The sequence below is a fragment of the Halichoeres trimaculatus genome, unplaced genomic scaffold (genome assembly GCF_033239565.1).
Source record: "Halichoeres trimaculatus isolate MK-OKI-2021-1 unplaced genomic scaffold, fHalTri1.1 fHalTri1_scaffold_10, whole genome shotgun sequence".
Lineage (NCBI taxonomy): Eukaryota > Metazoa > Chordata > Actinopteri > Labriformes > Labridae > Halichoeres > Halichoeres trimaculatus.
Genome location: NW_027437187.1, coordinates 17,790,340 through 17,817,953, shown reverse-complemented (window position 1 = coordinate 17,817,953; position 27,614 = coordinate 17,790,340). Strand labels below are relative to the sequence as shown.

Here is a 27,614-nt window from a genome sequence, read left to right as displayed (position 1 = left end):
TCAATGCAGCGTGGCATGCTGTGGTGAAAGCAGAGAATGTTTTTCGTCCCTTCAATGTAATTGCGTTATCTAAATTGCCTTTGTGGGTCATAAAAAAGCATCACTCCTAGTATCAGTCCATTTCATAACCAACAGAAACTCCTCACAGAAGCTTTCACCTCATGTATCTGTCCATGTCTTACCTCTACTTTCTCCACCACCTGCTTTCCAAAGGAGCAGACTTTGGTGGATGAGGTGATAATCATGTTCTCAGAGCTCTCATATTGACTGGAAACGCCATAGAAGAAGCTGCTGTCATCCTGAAGGTTTACACTGAGATCCGCCTAAAGATAAGACACAGATAACACGTTCAGGATTAATATACACACCTAAAACACACCTGAAAAGGAGTATTTCTTCCCCTCTTTGACTGGAAACGTGTGTTAGAGTAAACACACCACCCTGTTCATACAGATCACCCAGAATCTGGAGGATCTACAGAACCAGCTCCATAATCTTTAATAAATATTTAGTTCTGCCCACAGATACAGATCTCAAGGAATGTGTGTGTCAGTCTGACAAAGACATCAGTGAGTGTGTTATGTCTCAACCAACCTTCAGAGTGATTCTCTGTAAAGCCAAGAGGAATCCAATGGCAGATCCTTGTTAACCCAGTTTAACGCTGTCAAATCCAGCCCTGAGATTCACAAGATGCTGTGTATCACTGTGTGTATCCATGTACGTGTAGGTTTTGTGTGGAAGACAACCAGTCAAAGAAAAATCTGAGAGTAAAGAAAATAAAAAGTTTCCACTGATAGTCCATTTTTACAATTTGAAGAGGGAGATTTTTTTTTGTAAGCTCCCACTTTTACAGGATTGTCTCAAGTTTGTTTTTCTACGGACCAAACTTTTATCATAGATGTTTTTGTTTGATGTCGTGCTTAGAGTTGGAGCTCAAATGCTTTCTTGTAAAACGACTATTTTTTTAGGTTGCAAGTAAGATCAAATAACATTATCTGAAAGTTTTTCTCTGATTGCTCTCCCTCTTATTGGTAACTGAACAGAAGTTAAACAGTGGGAATGAGACAGGGCGACTGGTCATAAACAAATTGCAATAACAACTAACAATAATAACATATAATAATAATAATTACAATAACAACTAGACAAATTAGTTAACAGTAAAAATATTACAAAAAATACCATTTTGCTTGGTACTAGACAATATTATTGCAAGCTTAGAAGTTGCTGGAAACTCACGCCATAATTATTTCCTTTAAAACTCGTGAGTGAGCTCATAGCCATCTTACAGAGGAAGCAGTTGCTTTCTTGCATTGGCGAGTTAATGTCAACTTTAAGCAGCTTTCACAATTAACTAAAGTACCAGAACTTTCTTTCTTTCCTTCTTTTTTTGAATAACGTAAAATAATCTAACCAATGAACAACAATCAATTGCTGCAACATCTTCTACTTCAATGGTCAACAACATTCAGTAATTAGTGCTGAAAATTCACTAAGAGCTGGGTCTTAGACCTTCTGACTCCTTCTGCCCCTGAGGACAAAGAGGAGAACGGTCAGATTAAGTGCTTGAGTGTTCCCTGAACAGATGAGTCTCTAGACATCTCTTAAAAGTAGAAATGGACTCTGCGGATTGTATAGGGTTAGGTAATTCATTCCACCATTTGGGCAGAACAGAGGAGAAGAGTCTGGCTAGTGATTTGGAGCAGCGCTGGGCTGGGAGCACCAGGCGTCTTTCACAAGCAGAGCGTAGTGGGCGAGAAGGAGTGTAGACCTGGAAGAGGGACCCCGGTAGGCAGGAGTCATTCTTTTCCATGTTTTGTAAGCCAGAAGAAGAGCTTTGAATTAGATTTGAGCTGCTGCTGGAAACCAGGGAAGAGAGGTTAACAGCTGGGTAACAAGCTGTTTTGGGCTGGTTAAAGACCAGAATGCTGCTGCATTCTGGATCATCTACAGAGGTTTAAAGTACACACAGGGAGGCCTGCTGAGAGGGTGTTGCAGTAGTTGATGTCTGAAACCACAAGGGCCTGTACCAGAAGCTGTGAGGCCTGTTGTGTCAGGTAGGATCTGATCCTCCTGATGTTATGGAGGGCATATCAATAAGATCAAGCAATTGAGGCCACATGAACCTTAAAGGTCGGCTGTTTATCAATCCTAACACACAGATTTGTGGCAGAGTTTGTGGGTACAAGTTGATTGGAATCAAGCAGGAAACTGATAAGTTGTAAGGCCAAACACCACCCCAGACATGGCCATATTCACAGAGGCAACAATATGTTTCTTCTCACTTAGGAAAAACTCTAAACACAGAAGAACATTGACAAACAAACTGTCTGATATCCAAGGAAAATGGCCACCATTTAAGTGTAATGAGTTGCTGAAACCAAAGCAAGTTTTATCTTTTAATCCCAAGGTAACCCACTTTTCCCACAATCCACAACCAAGTGGACATCTTCACTTCTTCCTGAGTCAAAAGTTGAGCAAATCAAGTTTAATTCAAAGGCAAAACAGCACCAAGTTTCTTATCCCTCATGCAGATTCACCTGTCTCTGATCCTTTGACTAGTTCAGCTGAGGCAGGTGTAATTAGATTTTGGATCAGACTGAGGTGCCGTCTCGTCAGTCAGACAGCTCGGCTGTTTTACCTTTTCCCCTGTCAGGCTCTTGTCTCCTAATGGGCCATTGAGACACCGCTCAGCCTCCTCTCATCTCTTCATCACCCCCTTCATCTTCATCCTTTGCTCATGTAATTCCTCTATTTGTCTTCATCCCTGGGGCCTAGTGACCCTCCCCGAACCACCATTCCCTGCTTCCCTAACAGCCTGCGAGGGAATTCATCCAATTACAATCAGCAGCATGCAATTGGCTGATTAGATCATGGTGGGCAGGCTGGCTGTGTAACAATTTAGGAGAGGCGGCTAAAATCAGATTCCCCCTGCACTTCAAAGGCGTGAGACAATCCGTTAGGACGGGGCCACAGGCGCCTTGGGCTGAGGAGGACGGTGGGGAGAGGTGCAGGGCAGCCAGCGGCCGACATAGAGGTTTGCTGGAAATTCAATCTGGAGTGCCATAGCTTTGGAGGATGGCCTGCTGCCTGTCACCGTCACCATGCCAACCTTAGCCTCAGCACACCCTCGAGTCATGACCTGCAACATCATCTTGGCTCTTCTGGTCTTTTATGACGGCGTAAATACAGTTATCGTGCTTTCAAATGTGTTGAGGATTTCATTTCACTCCTTTCACCACCAGGAGCATCTTTTCTTGGTTTTGGTTTGCAGCTGTTTTGTTGAATTTCTGCGTTTTGTCATGGATGCCTTGAGAATTGGAGGACCCCCTTGGGATATGATGAGATGAAAGGACCAAGAGGGGACAATATTATGAGCTTGTTTTCCTCCAGCGGGGACCTGCTCATGTCATAACTGTTGGCTCTCCTGGGCTCTGACATGAATCAAGACGGTGTAATATTTCCATGTGATTTGTTGTACGTACCACCCACCGTTTCTCCTGCCATCTCTATCTCTTGTTCACGCTGCAGTGTCTCTATTTCTACCTCCTGCTCTTTATTGCTGTCTTGCTTTATTTTTCTTTATGATTTACACTGAGGCGACTTCCCCCTCCTTCCCCCTCTTCACCCTATGAATCAAATGCCACGCAGGCCAGCTGCTCTTGCCAAGGACCAGAGAAGACGACTTCCAAAATGGTGTCACTCCACAGTGTCTTTTATCTCTCCACAATAAATAATGTGGCAGTCAAACATGTGAGAGGGGTAATGTCATACATACATGCGGTGGCTTTAGTTTCAGTGGCGGCACTTTGAACTTGACATTCATGGTCTTTGGCTCTCAGATGCACAACACTTAAAACTATACTATAAATCTGCTTTCAAGTCTGAGTGGCCTCTGTGTGTGTGACATTTTCAACAAAGTGGATCAGTGTGACGGCCATCGTATGGTGATGCTGATAGTTTGAAGACATTATTTAGTGTGGTAGAAATAATTGGCTTTTTTAACTCCAGATTGTTCACCACAGGAGTAAAGCCATTCTGGACCTGTTGGTGTGTTTCTGTCACCTTGCATGCAATGGTTAATGCAGTGTCTCCTTAGTATGAAGCAGGAACATTGTTGTAGCCAAAGAACATGACAGACATGCCTAACCTTAGTCACACTCTCAACCTCTCATGACTCTAACACACCCCTTTTTTATTAAGGCTCAAAATATGTGATAGATGCAATGTGGTGTGAAAAGTGACATTTTATTTAAGTAGAATAGAGACTGAAGAAAAATCTGTTCAATGAATGCTGGTGTCATAATCTACTAAATACACACCAGGGCAAGGCCATCAGACTCCCTCAGTCTAAAAGAAAATATTTTACAGGATTTGGACCAAATAGACTGAGAATGTTAAACCAGTAAGGTCAGATTTAATCTGACTGATCAGAGTAAATGAGGGAGAATATGATGTAACTTCTTGCTAGTATTATAGATCCATTAGCTTGCCCACTATTTCAAAGTTTTTTGTCCTCACATCATTCTTTGCCTCTCATAGATGAAAGTTTCCAATGTTCATTTGCACACAACAAAAACTGAAATATAAGCAAGTGTTTATGTCTTATTTTTGGTTTAAAAAATAGTCTTGTGAGCAAAGGGCAACAACCGGTTTATAAAATGAAGCCTATGCAGAAGTGCTAAAAGTTGCTGTTCATGAAGAACCCACTTGAGGCTGGCTGCAGAAAGACAGGAAGTTGCATACACCCCCAGCCAAAAAAAGACTTTTACGGCATTAAAAAACACATTTACAGCCTGGTTAAAAAAAATGGCTTGGGTCCAAGGCCCCGTTTACACAACAAAGTTTCATCTAAAAACGCTAAAACGCAGTGAAAACAATCTGCGTTTACACAGAAACGCTGGGGGACTGGGTACTGTTGTCCTGTTGTATGTGCTCTTGCGGAGTGTGAAGTCAGCATTTCTACTGAAAACGCCAGTTTACTGTTTATACAGCAAAGATGTCGGCAGCGTTTCAGAAAAATCCCACTCAGCCATTTTTAAAAGTTTGCGTTTTAGGTTGGCTGAAACGCAGTTTCCGTGTAAACGCGAGGCTGAAACACAACAAAAATTTCGCATTTCACCCTAAAACCACTGTTGTGTAAACGGCCCCTAAAACACTAATTTTGCTAACCGCTAACTGTAGGGTGAGTGACTTTTTTCTTACTCTGTGGTTTAGAAGAAATGTTTAGAAGATGTTTGTTTGTCCAATCAGAGACACAGCTCAGCCCATGTGACCGAGGGGCACCCTATAGCTGTCAGAGAGAAACCTCAAAGCTGGCGTCATATCAAAAGTGACATTTCACTGTATCAGGAACATATGTGTGACATTGTGGAGACCACTTCCGTGTTTTATAGTCTGTGAATATGAGCCACATCCACTGAAAGGTCCAGAAATAAAGTCTGAATTCAAGATATTTAAGACAAAAAAGGCACCTGTTGCTTTTAAAGAGTAGAAAAGAAAAAATACCAGTTTCTTGTGTTAAGACATTATTCATATATATTACTTTTCATAAAACTTGAAACCATTTGGACCAGTGGCACCTTAATGAAGAAAGTGTGTATTTGTTAACTGCTAGTTAATCGTGGGTGTGTAAAAAACATGTTCTGTTTTGGCCAACTACAGTGATAACTATGGCTTTGTAGTTTCCACTGTTGATGTTTTAACTTCTCTTTATAGCTACACGGCTATGGCTACTTGTGAAAACTATCACTTATTCATCAGGTGCTCATAACTTCCAGGCATTACGGTAAAATCTCTGAGCTGTAACACCAAACATTCTTATGCAAGTAGGAGCTTCAAAAACTCAAACTATGCCAGGGCAAGAATGAGGTTTAATTTGTTTTCTGTCACAAATATAACACAGATTAGTGAAACTTCTGAATGAGTAACCAGGATTATCAAAGGTTATTATGTGTTTTTTGAGTGTGTGACTCTGTATGTGCTACAGTTGTGGGAGGGGCCTGAGGTAAAGACGAGTGGGTTTTACAGTGTGTACATGTTGTACAAGGTTTAAATACCAAAGGTCTTGTGAGGGGGAAAGCAAGGTGACCAGATCAGCTGATGCAAAGTAGGTGTGTCCACCTTAACCCCCCAATTTCACTTCAATCTCTGCCTCCCTTGTCCACCATTTTTTTCACGCATCTTTCAGGCTGTTCACTTCAACATACACATTTTTCCCCACTTGTATCACTCATTCTTCTTTATCTCATTCATCCTTAGTTCCTGTCATCATGCTTTACTCTTTTATCTCTTTGTGTGTGTGAGAGAGATGGGGGACTGGGGGTGTGTACAGTTGTATGTGTATGTGTGTTTTGGGGGAGCTTATCTAAAAATAAGTATGAGGAGGGGGCATAAGGGTTGGACTCAGTCTAATGGCACAGAAACAGGTGCTTGGGTTCATATTTCCCCTCGTGAAAGATCAGGCCTGCCACTCTCTCCAAGGCTGCTGTTGCACACACACACACTCACACACACACACATGCAAGTCCACCCATGCCTGATGCCTGCTGTGAAGCATTTACTTCATAGGAGTGATGGCTGTCCATTCAGACTAGCTTGAACTCGCGCTTAAGCTCCTTTAACTCCGATGCTAAAGCTATCTAAACAGTTTTCACTTCTAGGCCTTTGATATCCAACAGGTGCTGTATAATACAAACAGTGGTATTTAACTGAGATTTGCACTGGGTTAAACTGAAATTAATAATTTACTTGCTGCTTTATAAGAATGCAAAAAGAAACTGATACAAACTGACTTGGTCTTAATATTAACGCTGTAAAATGTGTGTTACCCAGAACTTGACGAGAAAGAAGGCATTGTGTGGCCCTTTGTCAAACAGCTCCTTCAGGCCTCCTTTCTTCTCGGGGAACTTGTCATAGATCTGTCGGATGTCCACAGACTCCAGGTAGGGGTCGCTGTAGCTGGGGTTGGACTGGCCAATGTGCACAAACAGGTGCTTGTTGAACTGCAGGGATAGGAGCGCATATCAGGAGATGAACAGGGCTGAAGACCGACAAGTGTCAAGTTTGATAAAGTGCCAATAACACCAGGTGCTGTTAGCATCTGTCACAGTGGGCCCGCTGTTACACTGAATCAGATCCGTTCAATGTTCACACCCTTTTCTTTCCACTAAACGCAGTCACAACTGTGTCAAACTTATGTGGCCATTTGTCACTGCAGAATATCCGTCTCTTACATTAAATCATTAATATATGCTGAGAAACAACACTGAGTTTGAAGTGTTTTTTTTTTACAGGGGGATTTTACTTCATAAGAGTTCAAAGTTCATTGTGCATGAACAATTATTTCATTAAAAAACAGAAACATTTCTTAATGAAAAATAGGTAAATAAAGGTAAAGTGTTTGTTAAAAATATATGTTTTTTACTAGGTTCCCTTTTGCTTCAAAAAGATGTTTAACTATAGTTTGGGCCAAAAACTTATTTCTAAAAAAACAGACGAAGAACTCTGAAAAAGAATTTTTTTAAATAAAAATTGTGCTTGATTGATTTTGTGCTCCCAAAAGCTGACACAATCTCTGTGTGTATATTTATTTAAAGACCTCTGAATTGTTTCAGGTAAGATTAATGTATGAAATAGTCAGAAAAAGATGAAAATCAAACCATTATCTTTATGAATTTGAGGTGAATTTTGGTGTACTGCAACTCTCATGAAGTTTGTATCTTAATTTTGTAATTCATTGTCCATTTTTCCAGCATTGAAAGTCTTCCTTCTTTTTTTGTCTTTGTCCAATACTAGTGTCTTTGGTGACCACAACTCTCTTAAAGATCCAACCCTGCGTGTAAAGAGTAAAGCCTGTCTAAATGAAGATTAAAAGACATGATATCATGAGTTCATTTCTTCATGGACTCATGATAAGACAAAGTTATCTCCTGGCTTGTCTGCTTACAGTCTCTGGGTCCTGAGGTTGCTCCAAGAAGGCGGAGAACTCCAGCATTCTCAATTTGGGGCTGGCAATACTTCTCCCCTGCCAAGGAGGGGCACCTGGAGACATCTGCAGCCCCACTGTGCTTTCATAACCTGCAACAAGAGGCAAGAGAGTGTGTAAATCTGTGGTTTGATAGTGACAATGTAGAAACATTAAAAGAAAATGCAGCGATACAGCGGCTATTTCTCTGAGCTCTTCATCACGAGCTGGGTATTCTCATCACTTTGCTGGCATGACAGCCCTCTGTCAACACAGCAAGGGGGGGCACCCACCTGTTATGGGGGTCGGGCCAGACGCTTGCATGGCGTAACTCTGCTGGGAGAAGGGCTTAATGCTGCGGAGAGGAGACAGGCAAGAGAGGGAGAGGCATGTTATGCACCTTCTCGGCCCCATGACCCCTCCTCACGTACTAATTGGACCGTCTGACCCTCAAAGACGCCGGGAGGCAGAGCAGTGCACAGAAAGTCAGACAGCTGAGGACTTTTCCATATAATTGCTTTGATATGTATTAATTTGCTCTGAGATTCAGTTCCTGACTGAAATTTATAAGATGTTTTTTAAACTGATCACATGAGAAACGACTGACCAATGCAGAGAAGAAAAGACGGTTACTCACTCTTCATGGCTGCCAGGCTGTCCCGGAAGGGCCCCGTGCCAGAACTGGAGGAAGAAATTTGTTAAAAATGGTATAAATACATGTCTTATGCCTCTGACAGAAAAATTGGCTTTGTATCCAAACCATGGATTCATAAATCTAACACATTCAAAATCAAACACATGAAATTTACAGTTTTCAGAGTAGCAACAGCCACAAGCCAAAACCAACACCTCGCACCTAGGGATCTGCATTCTTTTATAAAAATGCAATCATTTCATTGAAGACAAGTGCTGGGTAAATCTAAATGTAGTAATATGGTTTCCCCTGAGTGTATCTCTGTGAGTTAGACACTATCACAGGTTATTTGGTCAAAAGACCAGGCAAAGCTTGGCCTGCTTATCGGATTCTCATTGTGTAAGGAACACAGGTGAGGAACTCACCCCACCAGTCGTGGGGTAGGCTGGCCTTGAAAGGCCCTGGAGAGCCATCTTGTTCTGGAAAGCGGTGGGTGAGATGATCTGAGCTGAGGACATGGTGGCCATACTCTGCAGAGCCTTGTCTTTGGCAGCCTGGTCCTGTGCAGAGGAAGCGTGAGGCAAACAGTCATGCAAAGGGAAAGAAATCATCAGACTCCTTTTAAGTCTGTGCCCTACTTCAGCAGTAAGCAGAGCCCTAACATGGGAAGTGAAGGGATAAGGCCAGCTTGCATCATGGGTGAGCCCCTGCCAGGAGGAGTGCTGAGGAGAAGCTGATATTACAGTCAAGGACCTTTGGGTCAAGAGTTAAGTTTATTGCTTTGGCAGGAGCAGACCGGTGATGACATGCGGCTTCTGTTGGAGGTCAAACTAGAAGTCAAGTCAGGATACAGGGTGATATGCTAATGCGATGACAATTGTATCAAAATTGCTAATTGCTAATGCAATTTTACAAATCTAACTGGCTGGATAGACATAAAATTATCTCCAGTGTGTTATTCTGTAAAGTGATACAGCTCTTGTTTTTCAATCCCCTCTTTCAGCAGTTTCCAAGCCACAGAGGACTACAAGCACTTGCCGCCCAGCCCTAATGGGCAAGGCCACAGGGTGCATTCTTCCCAGAACTGACTAACACAAGGGCATAGCTGAAATATGGGGGGTACATGTGGCAGGGAGCTCAGTTACACCAAAGACGTATTTAAAAGAGCCTGTCACAGGGGCCAACCCTGTGACCGATGCTGGGCCCTGCCAGCTGAATCCTCGTGGCTGCCGTCCAAGGTGAGGGAGAGTCCTGAAAGTGTGCGGGCGTATGTGGATGAGAAATGTAAACTGAGAAAGTACTGAGGGGACAGGGATGTGTTAGCTCTCAGCAAACTTCACAGGAAAACTTTTATTAAGGCACTTATTAAATATAACACCTGCAAGGAATAATGCAGGGATTAATTTGTTTCCTGACTATTGCATTTGGTTCATCTTGTTCATAATCATATGCCCCATAAGCCTCGGGCTCCATGAAATATGTTCACATTTCATCAAAATGTGTCAGCTTCCAATTTAAAACCAGCATCAATTAGACGGTGAAATTAAAATAGCCAATTGTTAGTGCCTTTGTGTTAATGGAATGTGAATACATGGCAGTGCAGAGGCCATGGATGCTAAAATACCTTTGACAAAACAGAAACTTCATTATAACAGGGAATAACACAAAGGAAATAATGTGCTCGCCTTCCATCTGCGGCTTCTCAATGGAGTAGAATTATAAATGCAGCCACTATGGTCTGATTAAAATCCACAAATATTTCCACAATTCAATCTAAAAAAACAGATAAAATTGAAACATAGTTGTAATTATGATCATACCTTTAATTAGTTGGATTTTTTCTACCTACGTGCTCAGAACAGAAGCTGTAAGCAAAACCTGTGCCGTAGTAGTCAGGCTCAGAGAGATTTCCATTCACTGCTTAAGTTAAATCCACATCATATTTAATGCACATACCGATGAAAAGTCTATTTTTCCCATCAGTTGCATTGATAACTTGCAAAACTTGAATAAAGTGGAGAATGAATGTGAGAAGGCAAAGAAAAGTTGACTCACGTAGCGTACCTTCAGCTTCACCTGGATCTCTCTGGCCTTCCGTCGGGCGAGGACCTGGATGTGACTGGATACCTGAGATACAAACAGTATAAGAGATAGCAGAGGGAAGTGTTGAATATATTTGTCATGTTTCCAGGTAAAATAGCTCTTATTGAGCCAAGTGGTTAAAGCTGATGCTCTATTCCAACAATGATGTATTTGTCTCTGTGATATCACCCATTTGTTTGTGAAGAGATGTTTTAAAAACCAATAATGGTGGCTGTCACGGAGCTAATTGGGCAATTTTATGTTTAACGCTTTAAACACTTGACAGGTGTGTTGTAGCTGTGTATGAATGAAAAAATAGCTATTTAGCAACTCAGGCCTATAGCATATTCAAAAATAGGCTGCAAGGCAAGGCAAGTTTATTTATTTAGCACATTTCAGCAAGGCAATTCAAAGTGTTTACAGAGGACACATCAAAAGAAAACAATTAAAATTTTATTAAAAAGCAGATAAAATGAATAAGATACAATAAAACAAAACTAAATTAAATTAAAAAAGACAGAAGGTTAAAACAGATCTTAATGTATAAGCATAAAAGTCACAGTGCAGAGTTGTAGAGTTGGTTGAAAAAGATATAAAAAAGATTTGTTAAAACTTCTAATAAGACTGCAAGCCTTACATACTTTACAGTTTCTTTTTTTAGAGGTTTGTGCATGACTGAATCTAAACAAGACAGGAGGTTGGTGTTCAACATTTTTACAGATGAGGATTTTCTTTTTTTTCTTTTTTTTTTAAAGAATCAGCGTCAGACTGTAAAATAAGCTCTGCAACATCTGCATAATCTGCATGATTTCCTTTTACTTGCACTCCATTGTAGGGGGTTAACATCATTTCCTATTTCTTATCGCTTCGATTTCATCATTTCAGTTGTCACAGTGTTATTGCTCCTTTTTCTTCATTGCATATCATGCTTTGTAAAGCAATATTTCTTCAATAATACATGTGTATCTCATGTGCTAACTGCCTACGCCGACCCTTTACTTTAACATTTGTTGTTTTATAATGTGCTCTGTAAAAAAGATGTGTTTTTTTCTGGTGTCTTCACTGACCCTATGAGTATTTCACAGACTATTTGTGTTGCTGCTGTAAGTCACATAGAAGGATCCTCTCCCTGTGGTACAAATTACTGCCATAAGATATAAATCTTCAATATGTTCGATGGAGTATAACAGGGAGAAAAACCTTAATGCTGATCAAAAAATCTAAAGACTAAACAAAAGACTTTTTATAGCGGATGTTTCCTTTAGTATTCAGGCAGCTTCTTCATGTGGTGTATCTCTTTAAAACTATGGCTTTGCTCTTCTGTTTGTACTTTTTCCATCAATGTAAGACATTTCAAAGAAACAGTACAGCAACACAGCAGTCTACAAGTTTCCTCTTATTGGACCAGCAGGTGTCCCCCTACCCCTCTGACCTGTCCCACAATCCATCTCAGATCCCCACTTCCCCCCTCCTCTCGTCTCCACTCATCTCTTCTCATTCCCACTTTGACTCTGCCAGATGACTTAGCGGGTACGTTCTCTCTGCACATCCATCACTGCCCATACATCAGCCCCTCCATATCAAATACCGTAGTGAGGATAGGGTTCCAAATCCCCTGCCCGTCCCTCCTCAGTCTCCAGTCCAGATCAACATATTCCCGGCGTCTTTCCCTGTCTAACAAGCCCCAGATCCACGAGGTGCTGAAGAAACAACACCGACACATGATCCTATAGCATCTGTGCATTGGGCCCTGGCCCTCAATCAATTGTCATGTCCAGATATCTACGTATCAGGCAGAGAGGAGTCGGGCAGGGGGGGAACCCAGAGTGTTGGGGACATCACTCAGCAGGAGAGGACTTTCTTATGGGGTCCAAAAATAGGGGTTGCTTTAGATGGCAGTTTCCAGAGAACTTACCTGCTTCCTCGTCCGCGTCTTCCCCGTGCGCAGCTTGATGTATCGTGCAATCAACTCATTTCGTCCTGTTAGGAAAGATAAAATAACATCATTTTAGTCAGACTCAAAGTAGATCCTGAATTTGATCTTAGCCACATTTCAGATCAGAATTTGATTTGAGTTTGGAAAGGAAAAGGAACTCAAGGGATACACTTGGGGCTGTCTGGTACTGATGCATTGCAAACCTACACACACGCACAATATAAACATGTCTTTATAGCGATTCAGATAGCTTACAATAGCTGTTCACTGTTTATTTGGCCCGAGAATGTCTTTATACAGACAAAAACATCAAAACACCCAGATTTATGATACATTTTGGTAGTTTGATCTAATTTTTAAGGGATTCTATTAATGTATTGTTGATTTTATAAAAAACTTTGAGGTTATCCAAAGTTTATTTGAACAGAAAGTGAGGAGCTAACAGGGAGCAAGTTTGAGGTTTGGAGGAATTAAAATGTTGACGGAGCTAACTATTAACTCATCATCAGTTTGCCTGCTCTGCATTCAGGGCTAAAACAAGTATGAGAGGGTGGAATGAGAAACTTGTTTATGCATCGTGTATTTCTGTGCACCTAATCAAACACATGCCTAAGTGCTGAGGTCACTGTTTAATTAGCTTAATTTGCTTCCTGGAATATGTCTGCATTCATGTCTCAGTGTGTTTGTATTTGTCAGAGCCTGCGTGTAAGGATAGATGCAAACGCACGTGAGTAAAGCTGGAGTGACGCTTGTCCTGAGTGCCGCCGCTGAAAACTGCATGTGTCAGTGTACGACCAAGTGTAAACAACAGTGTGTGTGAGACGTGCATCAGTGTCAGCTTGACCCTCTGAGTGTACAGCAAGCTCATATCTCTGCATCAAGTTTGTGTGTGTGTGTGTGTTTGCTGCTGACAGACAGGTCACATTGGCAGAGCAGGTGGACGCTGCATGCGATCCTCAGACCGGACTCGGGGCAGACGTGGAGCACGCAGACCACTGACCAAAGAGGGGGCCCAGTCTAGTGGGGCAGCCAGGCAGCTGGTGTGTATGTCAATGTTTATGGAATATGCCTTTACGCCTGCAGTAAATCTTGGGCTTGTTCGCCCCCCCACCCCTCAGAGTCTCCTGTTACAGCAGAGGGCAATGGTCATGTGGCCCTTCTCACCCTCATCTCCACAACTAAAGCTGTGCTTTGACGGCTAAGATTGTAAGAACAAGCAAATAAAGGTGAATAAGCCTGCAAAATATGAGGATAATGTGTTGTGTGCTTTAATTTTGACGAGGATAAATCAATAAACCACAAATATTCAAACACTGAGGTGTGTGTATTTGCCGTAACAATAAGTCCCTCGGAGCCTGTGTAATATAATATGTTAAACAAAGCAACACACTCACCCTCCTGACTCCAAATCAATCTCAAATAGAAAATTCATGCATTTTTCTTTTACTTTTAAGTTGTCATGGACCACAATTTGCTCTGACTGCAGATGCATGACATGGATACATTCAATATTTTCTCACAGTATGTGTTTCAGTCTTTTATGCTTTACTTTACTTTCTTTCTTCATCCCAAACAGAGGTTGATGTTAGCGCCAAAAGTTAAGAAATATAAATCCAAGCAAAAAAAGATAACCTCACAGGAATGATAGTATTACAGGTAAACAGTCCACAGTGGTAGGAGACACATTTATTCTGCTGTTTCCTAAAGCAAGACCTTGTGTCAGTTAAAACTTTCATTTGGGGGCCACTGATTGCAAGAAATATTTTACCTGCACTTTACTACCCTGGCAACTTAAGTGAGACACTGAAAACATAATCAAATGCTGACCAGAGCTTTTTGATTCTTTCACTTTAGTGCTTGAATCAGCTTACAGCACCTTTTCAAAAAAACAAAAACACTGTATTTCAAAGTTAAACTTTCGAAACAGCACCACACTTCTCCCCCACTGACTTATTAAAATCAAGAAGGAGTGGAGCATCTGATTTCAACCCTGTCAACAACACTGCTGAAGGAGACACTGACCTGTTCTTTCAAGGAAACAATGCAAAAACGTTTCTATCCCATCCTCTTAAAGCAATATTAGTGAAAATTCAATACATACTGCTTTGCTTGAATGTTGTAACGACTATTGTACACTTCAGGTGCTGAATAGGGTATCAGTGAAATCACTTCAGCTGTGGTGACAGCGATGCTGTTCACTACAAAGTTGGAGAGGGGCTGTATTTTAACCTCTTAAGACGCAGCATCCACATACACATGATACTTCATTTTTAAAACTTTGACCGATTAGCCAAATTTGGTGGCACTGCCCACATCACCTCTTTGTGACATCACAACATTACACCTGTTTTAGTGAAAAAAAAAAAAACATGTATTTAAATTCAATAACCTTAACAAAAAACAACTAATAGAGAACTCGTTACCCAAATAATCAAACTTCCCGTACAAAGACAAAGTTTAGTTATTGTACTTATTAGATCTTACTTATCCCATATAGCAAGGTGAATTAAAAATTGCACACCAGAAAAAAAGCTGAGGTCTTAAGAGGTTAAAGCTCCAGTGACAAGTTTTCAACTTGTTGTGAAGCAGACTGAAGTTCATCCAGATGCTTCTAGGGAAGTCCCAATAAATTTCTTTTTCACATTCAATCTGATCTGATCTGATTTTTTCAAGATATGTTCTGCCAATACTGATCTGATACCTTTTTCTAATAAATCTCGTACTCTGTTGGGTGATTCTGTTGTAAATGACAATTCGTATTTGTTGTGTCAAAGTGAGGCTTCTAAATGGCCTAAACATTAACCTAAAGACTGATTTTTTCCTCATGGTAATTATTAGTGTCTGAAACTCCTTAAGAGAAAACTTTTGTCAACAAATGATTCTGATGTGCGTCCAAGGACAGGACACTTCGGCAAAAATAAAGGGACATCGACCAGAGAAGGGTCAAAACTGAAAAAAGCAGAAAACCTCACAGGAGCTTCAAGCTAGCTCCTGTCTAGAGAATAAACACAATATCAACACCAGATACAATCTTATTAAGCAAACGTTCTGAACTCATTAACCTTGCTGCAGTTTTGTCACCATCTGATAGTTTGTTACTTGAAGTTTATTGGCCAGACAAAATAAGTTCAGGACCTGTGGGAACTTATAAACAGTAACTTTTTGATGTAAGTGGCAGATTAATCACAGTTGAAATAAACTGTGTTGTACTGAAAACAGCACATTTACGAGCAGGCAGTTACAAAGAAACAGAAAAACTCAAGGTCAGTTACAGAGTGATTCACACAACTACTGCAGTCAAAGAAGATCTCTCACGCTCCCACACAGGCTGCCCCCACCCCCAACCCCCACCACACACACACACACACCAGATACACACAAACACACACACACACACACACACACACACACACACACACACACACACACACACACACACACACACACACACACACACACTCAGAGTCATCCAAGTTTGCGCCTCTTTGCACCACCTCTTAAACACGGTCATTTTTCCCTTGGCACCACATCTCCATGTGAATTAACACACAGATCAGTCACGACACACAACCCGGTACGAACCCGTCAGATTTTCCCTTACATACTGGCGCTCAGGTCAGACCTCACAGCGCTCCAGAAACTGACCAATCAGGCAACCTCAAATGTTAAAAAAAAGAAACCTGAAGCTCCGCTGAACTGCAGTTAGAAGTTTTGTCAGCCAATAAAGCTGTTCAGAATTTGCACGAAATGCCGAGCACCGGTTCCTCATCGCTCACTCAGACGTGAGTTTTCACCTGATGCTTTTTGGAAGCACTGATGGTTTGTTGTCAAGTCTTTGCAGAGACAACTAAGATTAACTCTGCAAGATGGAATAATTATCAACCTATAAGCAGGAAGTCTGCTTTTATGGGGCAGGAAGCAACTTCTTTTTAAGGACATGAAAAAGGGAGATGGACTTTTCAAAATTCAAGTGAATTTCTATGTTTTTCTTAAAAATTTACTGTGGTTTAATCACACTTTTTACAAACTTTATTTGTTATTTTTAGCTTTGCCTCCAGGGAAAGTATATTTATACAAAGAGAATTAGCCAGGTTGAATAAAGCAAACTGAAATCTTACCTTTTATAATCACACAAATTGGAATTTGTCACCCTTTAACTTATGTTAGTAACATCTCAGCTTTAAATATGTCTCAAATATGTTTTAAAATCAAAATCACAGAAGATTAGAGATTAACTCATTCAAGAGAAAAGAGGTGAAGAGGTAAAGTTTTGAATCTGAGTCCTTGTTAAGTTCCAAGCTCCTGAACACACAGACACACTCTAACCAGCTGTAGAACTGCCATTGTGTGAAGCTTTTGTGGTCTTAACCCCTCTCTCAAATAGCGTCTGCTCTGGTTCATACACACAGTCGCACACACAGACACAAACTGACACACACAGTCGCACTAGCAGCATTCACTGTCTCAATCTTATTTTTCTTTCAGAGCCGTAACTCCTCAACCGTTTAATTTTTATCGGTAGGTGCTCTCGCCGCTCGATTGTTTGAGCCCCCTAAATGCATATTTCTTTAATTCCTCGAGGATTAAGAAAGCGCTCCAAACTTCCTTGCAAGCAAACTCTTAAAGGAGCGAACAGCCAGCTTTGTCAAAGTCCTCACTACCTCATACGAACATTACATCGCCTGTGCTGAGTTCCTCACATTACAGAACTGAGTTCTTACAGTTCTTGGCATATTTCTTTCTAGAAACTTCAGTCAGGGTACAGTGAGAAGTACAAAAGGGTTTTTAAAGGCACATACACAGATGCCTGAGCATGCCTTGCCTGATTAGTGAAACTTTTTCATTCAGTCAGAGGAAGAATCCAACTTCTCACATAAGTAGCAAAACTATGGAAGCTCATTTCTACCAGTTAAAATCTTTTTTTAAAAATGTGCTCTTGGTGGTCATCACCCTCACATCACTTGACCAACCACTGTACTCTGCAGCAGTGATGCTCCAAGTTGGGTTCGAGGACCTCTAAGAGTCCACAAACCATGGCTGGGGGGGTCCATGGATAACTTAAAAACCATTGTAAAAGTTTGCTATATCACTGGAAAAAAAATGTTATCAACAAACTGGGATTTCTTGCACCAATAAAATCCACTCATTTTTCCATCCATCTATTTTCTTGACCGCTTATCTTGTTCAGGGTCGCAGTTGGCTAGAGCCTATCCCAGCTGTCATTGGGCGAGAGGCGAGGTACACTCTGGACTGGTCGCCAGCCAATCACAGGGCTGTCACAGAGACAGACAACCATTCACTCACACACTCACACCTACGGACAATTTAGAGTGTTCAATTAACCAGGCGAGCATGTATTTGGACTAAGGGAAGAGGCCGAGTACCCGGAGAGAACCCACGCATGCATGGGGGGAACATGCAAATTCCACACAGAAAGGCCCACCGGCCGAGATGGGAATGGAACTGGTGACCTTCTTGCTGTGAGGCTGCAGCGCTACACTGTTGCGCCACCGTGCAGCCCCCACTAATTTATCCAATTTAGTCTTGTACCATGAGCTCAATTCTGATACTGTCAGAAGAGCACAACAATAGAAAAAAAAAAGATACAAAAAACTCTAAACAAAAAAAACCTAGGAGCCAACATTTTCTCAGAGTTTACAAAATAAATTCCTTGGAAAGTATAAATGTAGCCAAATTCTATCTTTGCAAAATACTGCATCGCTATGCTTATGATTGTTACAATAATGAGGGTCTTTGGGAAATAGTCTCACCTGAAAGGGGTCTATGACCTGGTTTGAGAACCCCTGCTCAGCAGCACTTCTGTCCCCAAAATGTGCGTGCAGCCTTAACTGTTTACAAACAATGAACAGGTCTATTAGTTACCTTGTTTAGGACTGAATGTCGTTTGCATGGCTGGGTGAGGATGGGTCGGAGGATACAGGGACTACAATGCCGGCTTGAGCAGGAGTCTCATAACTCTGACTTTTTATCTGATAATTATGACTTTATTGTCTCATAATTATGACTTTATCTCATCATTTTGAATTTTTAATCTCATCGTTATGACTTTTTTAAAATCTCATATATTCAACTTTTTATCTCAAAATTTTGACTTGATGAGGGCAAAAAGTTTGAATTTTTTCTCTTTTTAATTGGCAGAAATGGGCTTTCAAAGGACATACCTTCACCTCTGTCTCAAAAAATTAAACAAGAGTGAACCACGGTCTGATATAACGTACATTCATTTAACTCTACTGTGAGGTCTTAGCTTTTTGCTGATCTTTCCTGCACATTTTTTAGTGTTTGAAGAAGTGTCATCCTACTTTGTTCAATAGTCAATCATGCACCTGACTGTAAGAATTTGTAAAAGTAGTGATTTCTTCCTGTTTAATGACCAGTTAAAAATTTAACAGTGCCTTTTGCATCACTGTTTCATTTTGGATTTACCAACAGGAAAATTGCACCTTTGACATTGGAAAATAAAAACATTGTTGTCTATCTGATGGAATCTCCAAGTAAAACTGGCCTTTACTGCAATCATTATACCGCTTCATTAACAGGCTGTCACAGAGGCTTTGCTTCATGCTTTCATATCAGATGCTCTGCCACTCCTAGTGCGAGTGGTTGGGGAAGGGCCCCATCAAAAATACCCTCCAACACACCCATGAGATCAGAGAGGGGACTCAGTCACACAGCGATGAGATCATGATATCCAACGGGAGCAGCACAGACGGAGAACCTGTGCCAGCCGGGGCTGCAGTAAAGTCATAGGGAACTTTATACCGTCACCCACTGGTCCACAGCTTGATTTTGTTTATCACACTGCTGCTCTCACTGACATGTTTCAGGAAACAGGATCCTAGAAACATTTTTCTGAAGGACATAAAGTCACTAACCACAGCAGAGGCTAAGTCAGGGTGACTGAGACTAGGGTAGTCAAATTTTAAAGCGTCAACATTTTTGAGGTTAAAGAAAATAGTTCTGGCTGGTAGATACTTTTTGTGTTTCATGGGTTTACTCTTTATTGTTCAGTATTCACACTGTAATCAACAGAGGTGAGATTTATCCAATTCTGGGAGTGTTGGGGTTTCATTTGATGAAGCAGTGCTGTGACCCTCCACAAGCACAGTTTTGATTGTAGATTTTGGCCTTGAACCTGCTGAAGCCAACATAAGGTACAACTATTTGCTTGCAATTTGCCCTTTTTATTATCCTGTTTTTTGTTTAAATCCCCTGATGCAGTGGATAATTCAACAAAGGCCCCTTTCTCTATTATGAGAAACACAGTATAAAGGTAGTAAAAAGTGGTGAGAGCAGTTGTTTTACTCCTTGAAGCTCTACCCTGTGAGGAAGCAGCAGATACAGATGATGATTTACAGTCATCCCTTTCACACTATCATATTGTTATAGAAAACCTAGCTGATGTTTTGTGAAAATTACCACAGTGAACACAAGTGCACTACGGAACAAGAGGGACATTCAAATCTCATAATAATTTCATTATTAAATAATCTGGCTGTTGAGCTGCTGTAAGCTGTGACCATGAGTGAAAAATGAGATGTTAATACCATTAAGCAGAGTCAGCCACTCCAATAATTTGCCAAAGTCAGCAGTTGCAGGGCTTCCTAATCTCTGCTCCCCATCCAAAAGACACCAGTAACCTCTGAATGGGACACCTTGGTGTAAGACAATGGAAGCTTGTTGGTAGTCATGAGTACCAAATCATTTAACAAACACAAAGGCTGATGAAATACATGTCTTCAACATTTTATACCCTGGTGTGAATCCTGAAAATGTGATTTACACTGCACAAACAGTTAATTAAAATGAAAGACATATCATTTATTTTTATTCTTTACCAAGGTGTGACAAACAATGGCTCTGGCAGGCTACAAAGTCAAACTTTTGCCTTCTGTAACACCAGATGCTCTTAACACCAGCACCAGTCAGCTGAACACATCTACACACTAAATGACCAAAAAGAAAAAATGGGCATTCCTCTTTTAACTGCTTCCACCTGCCTACTCCTACTGCCTCTCTCCTCTTTTATGCCATGTCTGATTTTACCAGCGTTGTATTTTTCGTCACTGACGGCCTCTCTGTTCTGTACTCTTGTGGGTTTTTGCTGATGCTCTCCCTGCCTTGGTTTATCATGTATGCCGATAAAAGAGAGGGAAGGTGTTCGCTCCCCACCTCAGGCTTTGTCATTCCACGCAGGCATGTGGAAAGGCAGGGAGAAAACAGCCATAGCACTAAATCTGACTTGTTGCATACAAATACTTCATTATTTTGATTAGTATTCCTTACTGAGTGGGGGCGAACAATTATGGAAAAAAACCTAACTGTGATTTTTTTGGACCAATATTGCAATTAAAATTCAGCATGTGATTTTCTTGGGGGGGGGGCATTTACCTTCTGCACTGTTCACTAAACACAAGCTAAAAGTCATTCTATACAAGGGGTGGCCAACCTGCGGCTCGGGAGCCGCATGTCGCTCCTTACCTTTTAGTGTGCGGCTCTTTGATCCATTTGTAAAAATATATATATACTTAAGAGTAGTGGTGTGCCGGTCAATCTAAAATATTGATAAACTGATGCCAACTTTGGGATCAGTGTTGATCAATGTTTGGGTGTACAGATTGAAACTTAAGTTTCAGTTTCTCTTCTCTAGTACAAATTTAAACACACTAACAAACACAATAAATCTCGCTTTGAAAGTTGGAAATGTACTGATTTTCATTTTAAGTCATTTCGTTTATGTGTGAGAGGAAGTGTGTTTGTAAGACCCGGTGTGTGACGTGGCTCTCTGCAGTACCAAGGTCATTTTTGTGGCTCTTGGTCTCTGACTGATTGGCCACCCCTGCTCTATACTATGACTAACACGTCAAAGACAGTTATTAACATTTACACAATTCTTTCCTTCAATTTCTAATTGAAAAAGAAAATTGAACACTGTGAAATTTCACTGACTTCCAGTTGTCAGTGAGAGTAACAAACCATACAGAATAAAGTAAACAAGTGGTCTGGCTCTGCCAGCCAAAATCATTCTACTGTATGGATCTCTGTAGCTCACAGGGCTTTTTGGGTTTTTCACTTCTTCTTTTTTTATTTGTAATTGCAGCCTTTGCAATTTGAAAATTGTATTCTACTACATTGTGATGTCAGTTTCAAATTGATTAACTGTTCAGCCCTATTACTGAGAAATGCATACTTCTAAGTTGAGACACCCAACAGCTTTTGAAATTTGGAAACCAAAGGCAAAACAAAAACTGAGGCATGTATCACTTAAATCTGGCCTTACCAACCATAGAATTAGAAACATCTAACTTCCAGCGAGGGTCTGATTTCACACCTTTACTGATCATCTCAAAGTTTAACATTTTTAAATACAAACAAAACAACAAGAACAGTTTCTGTAATCTCAGGATCAAGGATCATGTGTACGTACAAGTGTACGGATAAACATATGCTTGTTTATCTGTACGGTACAAGTGTACGGTACAAGTGTACGGTACAGATAAACAACCACAAATTATGTCAAAAACCCTCCAAGGGCAAAGAACTGAAGCCAAATTATTATTCACATTTTTTAGTAAATTAACTTTTCATGTTTGGTGAAGGAAGTGCTTTCTCTTTACAAACAACCATAGAGTTATGTCACGCAATAGAAACACAGAATTCAATCAACAACATACTGAAGTCCAGATTCCTGGAGCCAATATGATCCCAGAAAGACCTTACAAACAGTTTCAGCAGTTTCCCTCTGACTCTCCCTCCTCCACATCAGGCTTGTTGGTGGATGTCAGGAGGAGGTGGACGGAGTAAGTGAAGGAAACCTACAGAGTCCCCTCCAAAGTCAACGCCTGGGCCCGGCTAGTCATAAATCTGCCCTTCCCCAATGGGGCTGCGGTCATCTCTGGCCTGGTCTGATCTCTCTCTCCTCTCAGCTCAGTGCATTCCTCACATTCCTATAAACTGACTGGTCTGCACCGGGTCCTGCATCTGCTGCTCCCACATCACCCCATGGGCCTTTGTCATAATTATGAGCCTACAAAACCACCCGTTTGCACACAAATGTATCCTGAATGAACAATAACGTGATCCTCTTTAAAGTGTGTGATAAACAAAACTAAAATCATCACCAAATCTCAAAACAATGGCTCCTGATTCCGAGCTGCTTTAAGCTAAAACACAGTCTATATACTCTGAACTTGAGTCTATGAAAAAATTCCACTATTTCAGACATAAAAAGTACAGAGGTTAATGTGCTCATGTGTTTATTTGTACCCGTGGTTCTAACTGTAAACAAGTTGCAATCCTCTCCAAAGACACATCTGCCAGCCATACATTTTCCCTCAACAGCATATATGCCACGCTGGGTCTGCTTAGGAAAACAAAGGTTACATTTAGGCAGCAGGAATGTCTTGGCTGGGTGTTATTTCCCCTCTGATAGAGCCGGGATGAAGCCGCCTGAGCTCTGAAAAGATCGTCTATCCTTCTCTGACACCAGCATTGAGTTACGTGATAAATCAGTGTAAAGAACAGGAGTGCTTGTTCAGCATTAAGGAGGTCATTAGGTGCTCCCTGTTAAACTCAATACACATCAAAACTAAAAATGCACATTAAGCTGACTGAAAGCTATCAACTAAACAACACATTGTTTTTATGTAAGGCTTAAAAATGTTAATTTAGTTAAATGTTGAAGGTCTATGGTGCTAACTCTGCTAGTGTTAGCCACAGCCTGAAAAACCACTTTATTTACTCTGTAATCCTGCTTAGAATAAAGTGTGCTCATTTTTGACTATTTGCTTATCTTCAGACTTCACCGTGAGCGAGACCATAAATTTCCATTTGAACAAATATGAAATGTGTCGCTTTGAACAAACTTAATTTGGACTAGAGGTATACACAATTTGATGTTGTTAAAACTGTGCTCAGTTTTAAATTTCTCTGAAATTTTGAGCAAATCAGTTCCTTCAGAGCTTCACAGATTCAGATTGGTTTGTATCTTGTTAGCCATAGATATTTGGTAATCAGTTTTAAATGTCTGCACAAGTTATCTTTGTTTGGCACATTTAATTGTCAATAAACATACATTTAGGAAGGTCCAATGTATGTTTACTTATATAAGAAATATTACTGTTTTATTATCACTACATAAATCCCATTCTTCCTTCTTAAGTTTTTAAGTTTACTTTTATTCTTAATCATTATCAGATGTGTAAGTCAAAGAATGTGTACTTTTAGATTGTGGCTTTAATTTCCTGTAATTTGTAACTTTTGTTTGCATGTCCAAATTCAATTCAAATTAAATGAGATTCAGCTTTGGTTTTTGCAGTCATAAATCAGACCTGAGAGAGATGATCAGTCCCACACTTATCAGCATGTCATCCAGCTTAACTTATGTCAGAGCTTATTTGAAGCAGTTCTGACAAAGTATAATATTTCTCACGGAGTAATAAATTTAACACATGTCATGTTATATCATCACAACCTGCCCTGAACATCTTTGCAATTAAAGAGATTTATGCGGAGTAGCCTCAGCGTAAGTTAATCACATAGACATCAACAGATGTCTGGCCTGTTTGCATCCTTACTGAACCTCAATGTCTAGATTGGGTGACAGTGACGTCTCTATTACGTGATGATCACTCGTAATTTGGACGTGATGGTTCAGCTGTAAAATACAGAAAGAAAAGAGTGTTACTGATAAAAATCATCCAACTCTAGACTGACTGTCGGAATTCTCCAAGTCTAAATCCAGTCAAAAGATGTCCTTGAAGATTCTCCCATAAGCTTCAAAACCCTCAAGAGCCAAACAGTCAGGGTCAGTTTGTTTACCCTACTGCCAGGACAGGACCACAGCCAGAATTCCTACTCCAAAAATCAGCACATTAAAGAAGCTCCATCAGCAAGTTCACAAATTTGTTTTCTATATTTATGCAGAACAATTGAAAAAGCCCCCCCCCCCCCCCCCAACTCTGAGGATTTTATCCCCCTGAATCACGAGGCGAGGGATCTCAGAGATCCATCAGTTTGGCAGCAGTGAGCAGCACACAGCCTTAATAAAAGACCAGTGAAGCTTTAAGTTAACTAAGCTAAAGCTACAAACAAGCTTGAGATGAGGATTAAATTTATTCAAACTAGACCCATCAAAAAAGTTTCAATAAAAGTTGCATTTTTTCACCTTCATCAATGCAAGTTCTAATACAAGACGGTGAGCCATTGTCACTTTCTTTGGAAGAAAAATCCATCCACCTTATGAATTTCATACATACAAGCTGACACTATCTTGTCTTAAAACAGGAAAGTGCTTCAGCAAACAAAGACCAACAGCTACAAAAGGAAACCACTTATCCTAAAGCCTTCTTCAAGGTGTCAAGAGGTCATGTCCACTGGTGAATCTCCCACTTTCCTGCTAAAGTTTGTATCAGGGCAAGGACAGGCTGTGACTTTTCGGTGACCTTTCCATCAACTCTTAATGAGAATGAGACTTGAGATGAACAACATATTTGCATGGCCTGAAATAAAACCACAATGTGTTGACATGTTGCACAAGCAAAGCGCAGTGAGAGCATGATTCATGGTGTGGGTTTTCTTTATTTTGAACTGACAGAAAAATATGCCACTACTGATGAAAACGTTGTTGACTTATTTCAATAGGCAACCTTTTTTTTTTCTCAGGAAGCAGAACCCAACAAAATGTGAGAAAAGTGCTGCTTACACAGATGTTAGGAAATACAGTGTGACGAAACCAAACAGCTGCACAAAACATGATGGGGTTGAAAATTTAAAGCTGCCAAATAAAAATTAGTTGAAAGATGTCGTAAAATAAAACAATAACAGTTGCAAAAGTGGCACATAAATAAAAATGGCAGTTTTATGGCAGTAAATAAAGAGGGGGGAACATCATATTTCCACATTCTTACATTCTTGTCAGCACATTCACTTTCCACTGCACTACAACTTTAAGGCAGTTTGTCCATTATTCCAGCACAAGCCCCTCGGTCAGACCGCAGGGCACGTCTCCTGCTGAGAGCCACACAAGGCAGGAAATGTTTTCCTTGGCAGATGCATGTCGAATTGCCGCTGGAGCACATAACCGCCACAATATCCGCGACACCATCCCTAATAAGCGAGCTAATATGTCTGTTGAGTAATGAGCGCGAGGGCCAGCGCTATGCACTGCATTATGGGAAAAAAATGTGGTGAATGTACGAGGAATATGAGGTAGAAACATTCCAGTCAATTTAGGAATTTACAATAGACAGGAGCACACATTCCTTCTGTTTCGCTGCTTGGAGACTCAATATCATATTGTTTAGCAAAGAATGGCATTCTTTCTCTGAGGAGAATTCAACCTTAAATTCAGAGCATGTCGCTCTCAGCTAACAGACAGTTCTTGTGCTGGTTTGTTTTGTCTCTATAGCCATTTTTAGCCCATACAAGACGAATAAATAACATTTCTAAAGCTATCAAATCATCACTTAACCGTTTCACATATGCCTTTACAGATACTCCCAGCTGATATTTGATTTGTCTACCTGATGTAAGAGCAGCCATCAGCGCTTTAACAGCATTAACAACACTAAAGACCTTCAAAGTGGCTTTGCATTGATTGTGGTTGCTTGAATGACTTGACTAGTTGGCCACTTGTGACCCCAGGGATGGTGATAAAAGCGGAGGACAGGCGGCTGGGAAGGATGGGATGACCAGGCTCTGCCGGGGCAATAAGGGCACGGCGGGCCAAGCCCGGGCTCAGTCTTGCCTCATTTCTCAAGTCATAAATCTGGATTTTCCACAGGGCTGTCAGGCTGAGCTGAGAGGGCAGCTGGAGGAGAACTTGAAAGTGGACGGACTAACAAACAGAAAAGAAAGGAGTGTGTTCATAAACAACCAAAAGAGTCTGTGAGAGTGAGACAAAAAGATAAGAGGGGAGTAAATCAGAGAAATGACGAACACAACGACACAACCTCAACCTCTCTAACTCTTGAACACACACATATTCTCACATTGGGACAGGTGTGAAACAGTTTACTGAGCCCCGAGGCCACGCAAGACACCACTGCCCACCTTGGTGTTTATTTGTCCACCAGTCCTCCTCCCCTCCAGGCGCTCAAAGGGTAAACGTCCATTCTGGTTTAGGGTTACAGCCAAGCTGCCTTGAACCCCCGGGCTCCCAAGCACACATGCCATTCCTAACGGGCCAACGCGCTCCCTGGCTCGCATCACCTGCCCCTGACCTCCGCAGGGAGGAAGGGGCACCTCAGTTACTGCCCTGCCAAAACCACTGCCATCACCACCTCTACCCGCCTAGCCCTCCCCATCCCCGTGACACAGAATGAGCCACCTGCCCCCCTCCAACTATTATTACAGGCTTTATAAGGGTTTAAGCACTGATCAGGGGGTGGCCATGACTTCAATAGGTGGGCAAAGCTAGACTAGGCAAAGCTAACAGCTAAAGGAGCTGTCTGGCACTGTGACAAAACAAGGTGATGACAGAGGCTGTCTGATAGCGCCCCTTTTCCACTGACCAGATCCACTATCAAACAGTCCGGCAGAGGACCCACTACAGTCAAGCCATCTGTTACTAAACGTCTTTCAACGAGACATTGTGTAGGAACATCACCTCACCTTACCTTCCCCACACCTGTTTGGCAATGACATTAAAAAACAGATTTACCATGTGTTTTCTCCATTTTCTCATTCAAGGATTAAATAAAGTAGTCTCTGACCGAATATCATCCAAAAATAACTGATGCAGGAAAAGAGGTTAAAAAGGTAAACGTTGGTGCACAAAGGACAAAGTTGGCATGTAATTAATATTAGCACCATCCTGTGGATAGGAAGTGAGAGTTATCCCTGTCTATCTACACCTGTTTGGGATGAGTGATTTGGGGCTAAGTTTGGTAACAGGAACTCTATAAAGTGCTCTCCACTTGCCCTGCCAGAAATACAGCATGACAAAGGTCTTGCCCAAGTAACTCTCTGTATTT

At 41.1% G+C, this 27,614-nt stretch overlaps 1 protein-coding gene across 2 annotated transcripts in view; it reads right to left on the bottom strand.

Moving 5' to 3' along the window:
• Positions 1-27,614, bottom strand: part of tead4 (TEA domain transcription factor 4) — a 49,925-nt gene that overhangs the window by 5,727 nt on the left and 16,584 nt on the right. The window contains exons 3-10 of one of the 2 annotated variants that reach the window (XM_074678535.1): positions 12,598-12,662; positions 10,656-10,727; positions 9,026-9,160; positions 8,604-8,647; positions 8,260-8,321; positions 7,949-8,079; positions 6,831-7,004; positions 183-323 (exon numbers count right to left, since the gene is read on the bottom strand). In XM_074678535.1, the coding sequence (XP_074534636.1) occupies positions 183-323; positions 6,831-7,004; positions 7,949-8,079; positions 8,260-8,321; positions 8,604-8,647; positions 9,026-9,160; positions 10,656-10,727; positions 12,598-12,662 (824 nt within the window). The remainder of the gene's footprint in view (positions 1-182; positions 324-6,830; positions 7,005-7,948; positions 8,080-8,259; positions 8,322-8,603; positions 8,648-9,025; positions 9,161-10,655; positions 10,728-12,597; positions 12,663-27,614) is intronic. The other variant, XM_074678536.1, reaches the window with a different exon arrangement.